Raw genomic sequence first — 4,228 nt, 5'->3', positions numbered from 1 at the left:
AAGCCAACACACTGCACAGCATTGTAGATCGCGGGCGCCGCAGCATTGAGTGGCGGGCAGCGCCGCTGACGACCTTTGAACACGCACACACACATGCACACACACGCACTGCTGGCAGGCACACTCCTGCATTTGTTTGAGCGTGCGGCACGCACACCAGGCGTGCGCGCATGAGCCGCTGGCCTGGGTCGTCAACAGCTCTGTGCTGTAGGGCCACGCAGCGCTGGCACTGTCGATGCTGTCATTCATATGCATGTAAAACCAAGACTTTCTCGTTGCGCAAGGCAGTGCTAGTGCCGGTTGTCTGTGGGCCAGGGTAAAAACGTGGAGGCCATGGCGCTGATGCCCCCTCACCCCCCAGGAGCAAGCGCATTTGATTTCAGCCAGAGACTTTGATTACATTACACGTGTATGCGGGTGCAATCAACAACGACAATGCTGTCGCATGCGTCGGGCCGCCTAGGCTCCCCCCGCACCCCGCCCATGGTTGGGCGCCCCCAAGCGCCCGCCCCCCGTCCGCCCCGTCCCCCGGCCCTCAACAGCGGCCGACGCCCCCTCCTCCTGCTGACGCGGCTGCTGCGCGCTACCGGCCTTGCCACCGCCACGGCAACCGCTGCTGCGCCCCGTGTCGAGCGTGCTGCGTGCCGTGGCGGGGTCCGGCGGCACATACTTGGGCATGCGGCCCTTCACATCGTAGACGTGCTGCCCGCTGGCCGTGTGCACCACCAGGCGGCCCTTCAGCACTCGGCCCATCTCGCTGCGGCGAGGGCGGGCACGGCGGTTGGGAGGGTGGGGGTTCAGCAGCCGTCGGCCAAGCCTTGCGCCGGCCATCGGCCGTGGCAACCCTGGGTGCAGGGGAGCAGCTGGTCTGGCCGTGTGCAAGGGGCGAGGGCCCCAGGTCAAGGCGGGCAAGCTGGCCCACCAGTGCGATAGACAAAACAGCGCATTTAGAAACTGCTGCTTTACTGAGGAATCCACCCTGATCTCCCCCCCCCCCAATTCGGTGTTGCGGCTACCAACACCTAGTATCACCTGCACGTGTATGTCACTGTGATGGGCGCCACAGCAGCGCCGCCCGCCCCCTCCCCGACTCCGCCAACCGCACACCCCGCCGCTGGCGCCACCGGCAGCAGCCCCCGCGCCGGCCGCACGTCAAACGCCAGCGGGCTCTCGGGCGTGAACTCCGCCGTGAACTCCTCGGGCCCGTCGCCCGATGAGTAGAGCCCGAGGGGATGCTCCGCGGTGCGGCCGACGTAAGCTTCCAGGGTGATGACGCCGTCAACGTCTGGGGCAACCGCCTGCAATGATGATGATGATTTGGGGGCAGCACAGTGATGCACCAAGCAGATGCTAAGAGCATCCGGGAACTATGTGGTGTGTGGGTGTGAGCGGCTCAGTGGGCAAGAGCTGGCTGGGCACGCTGTGGGGCGGGGCAGGCATATGCGGGGGCTGCGGTCCTGATGGGCCGTAGCTTTGTCCTTGACGTTCTTCCTGCCAGTGTCCAACAAGACACAATTCATGAACGGCGAGGCGCGACCCTGGGAAGCGGCAGTGAATGCGCAGCAGCAGCAACCGGGGGAGAGCAAGAGCACCCGACGGCGTGCCCACCGCGAGGTGCACGTCGTACGCCCAGCGCCCGCCGCCAGACCGCACCACAACCAGCGGCACCGTCGCCGCCAGCGCGCGCCGCGGCTCGAATGCCAGCCGCACGGGCAGCTGCCGCGCCGCCGCGGGCGCGGCCGCCGCGCCCGGGGCGCTCGACGCGCCAATCACTGCGCCAGCGCCCGCACCACTGGAGGACGAAGAGCCGCCCCCGCCGGCCGCCACGGGCTGCTCTGTGAGCAGGTCCGCCCTCAGCGCCGCCGCCAGCGCCGCGCGCGCCGCCGCCGTCTCGACGCCCGCGCCACGCGCCGCCGCGACGTCCCACTCCAGGTGGTAGCTGGGGGCGGGGCCGGCCGGGTCGGGGGGCGGCAGGCCGGGCAGGGGCAGGGCGGCGTCGGTCTCCGCCCGCTGGCGCGCCTTGCACTTGAGGCTGTGAGACGGGGCGCGCGACAGTGGACGGGCGGCGGCAAAGGGGGGCGTGTGGTGGTGCGTCGTCAGGCGGTGATTAGGGCAGGCAATGGGGATCGCTGCTGCCGCGGTGCAGGCAGCAGCGGTCGCGCCAAGGCAGATCAATGCGCCCTCAATCCTGAAATGTGCCGATACGAGCAGGCCTTCGGGCCGGGCAGCAGCAAGTGGCCTCTCTGCAAATAAAGCACACACACCTGAAGCTGACACCTCGAGTGTCGGCCTGCGCCACGCCGTGCAGCCCGTACCGCCACACCAGCGGCGCCGGAGCCGCCACAACAGGCTCCACCAGCTCCACCGTCAGCTGCGCAGCAGCTTCCCTCAACAGCACCGGCGAGAAGGTGACGGGCAGCTGCAGGGCGCCGCCGCCCGGCACAGACAGGACCGCCGGCTCGCTGCCGGCCGCGAGTGCCGCATCGCTGTCGCCGCCGCCGCCCTTGACGGACGCGCCCGGCTGCGGAGGCGCCGGCACGCGCTCGGAGGTGCTGCGGCGGCGCCTGTCTGCCGTCTGGGGCGTGCTGCGCGGCAGCTCAGCAGGATCGGGCGGTGTCGTGCCCGCAGGAGGCTGCTGCTGCTGCTGCTGCTGCTGCTGCTGCTGCTGCTGCTGCTGCTGCTGCTGCTGCTGCTGCTGCTGCTGCTGCTGTCCCTTGACACCTACGGAGAAGGTGCCCGGTGGCTCCCCTGGCGCCGCCAGCTCGACTTTGACGGTAACCGGCCCCGGCATGGGGTTGGTCCAGGACAGAACCTGTTGTTGCAAGCGGCGACATACATCGAAATAAGTACAGGCGGGATGGCACCGATGATACATGACGATTTGTAAGACTATAAACGTTTGCTGCAATGGCAAAGCCGTGCATCCGTGCAAGTGGGGGTCCTGGAGGCGCGGCTGATGCCCCCACCCATTGGCCACACCCCAGCTTCGGCGCACCTTGGTGGCCCTGCCACCCAGCACAGCCACCACCTCCGCCGGCGCGTCCGCGGGCCCGCCCTCCCCCGGCATGAGGCCCCTGCCCGCGACCGCGTAGGCGACGCGGCCGGCGGTCGGGCTGGCCACGACGACGCTGGCACGCTCCTCAGTGCCGAGGCTGCCCGGCCGGTACTCCACCTGTGGCCGGGTCGGGTTCACAGCTTTTGTTGCCTAACACGACTACTGCCTGAACAGAAGACTGGTTCACACATGGCTCGAGTCCCTTGCCCTGCAGGCCAAACCCCTTTTGCGGTTTGAATTGTTGAGGTACAAGAGTTTGTCACCATGACGTCACAAGGGGGCACCTGCACGCCAGCCATTGTCCCCCAAGGGGCGCACCTGTATGTCTGTGGAGGCGTACGGCCCCAGGGTGAACGCCGCTGGGGAGACGCCGAAGCGCCCCGCGGCGCCCCCGCCGCCCTCCCCCTCGCCCTCCGCCGCGGCGACGGCCGCAGTATAGGACGCCTCGACCGCTAGAGGGTTTGTGACCGTCAGCGGGGCGGTGGCGGCCTTGCCCAGCGGGCACGAGAGCAGCGGCAGCTCCTCCAGCCCGCCGGCGGTGGCGGTCATCTTGACGCGCCACCAGAACTCGCCTTGGTGCATGAAGGAGGCATCGCAAGGCAGGGGTGGGGTGAGTCAGGGAAACCATTGAGTTGACTCGTTCTGAGTGGGTGGTGGGTCTGAAAGAAATCGGATCTGGCTGTGCCAAGAAATGGGGGGAACAACCAGCGCCAAACTTGGTGTTAAGCGATGGACGCCAGTCGCATGGCCGCGCCATCTGTGCCTGTGCCTGCCCACGGGTCGCTGACCCCTGCTCCCACACTGCCCAGCAAGTACATCGCAAAACGCGGCTGACCCCGCCGCCCCGCCGCGCAGCGCACCCGCCTCGTCGCCCACGAGCCGCACCACCCCCTCCTCCTCCCCCTCCACCAGCGGCGCGTAGTAGCACTCAAACGCAAACGCGCCACCGCCGCCGCCGCCGCCGCTGCCGCTGCCAGGCGGCACGGTCGCGCGTGAGGGGCCGACAAGGGAGGGCGACGAGTATTGGGCGCGCAGCACGAGGGGCTTGTCTGTGGGGTTGGCCACAGGAATCAAGATCGCCACCGCGCGGCGCGCGGGGCATGTTACTGAGAACGTGCCCGCCTCTGGAGGCGCGCTCGCGCGGACCTGCGGGATTGCATGATAGATAGATAG

At 68.5% G+C, this 4,228-nt stretch overlaps 1 protein-coding gene across 1 annotated transcript; it reads right to left on the bottom strand.

The window, feature by feature from the left end:
- Nucleotides 1–290: 290 nt before the first annotated feature.
- Nucleotides 291–3,604, bottom strand: MNEG_14170 (hypothetical protein; the record flags this gene model as incomplete). The annotated part of the gene is made up of 7 exons (XM_014037358.1): nucleotides 291–304; nucleotides 600–757; nucleotides 1,033–1,298; nucleotides 1,609–2,032; nucleotides 2,265–2,812; nucleotides 2,996–3,172; nucleotides 3,374–3,604. The coding sequence occupies 7 exons, from the start codon at nucleotides 3,602–3,604 to the stop codon at nucleotides 291–293; spliced, it is 1,818 nt and encodes a 605-aa protein (XP_013892812.1).
- Between the last annotated feature and the right edge of the window lie 624 nt (nucleotides 3,605–4,228).

Source organism: Monoraphidium neglectum (assembly GCF_000611645.1).
Source record: "Monoraphidium neglectum strain SAG 48.87 unplaced genomic scaffold scaffold04304, whole genome shotgun sequence".
Classification (NCBI taxonomy): domain Eukaryota; kingdom Viridiplantae; phylum Chlorophyta; class Chlorophyceae; order Sphaeropleales; family Selenastraceae; genus Monoraphidium; species Monoraphidium neglectum.
This window is presented reverse-complemented; position numbering and strand designations above follow the sequence as displayed.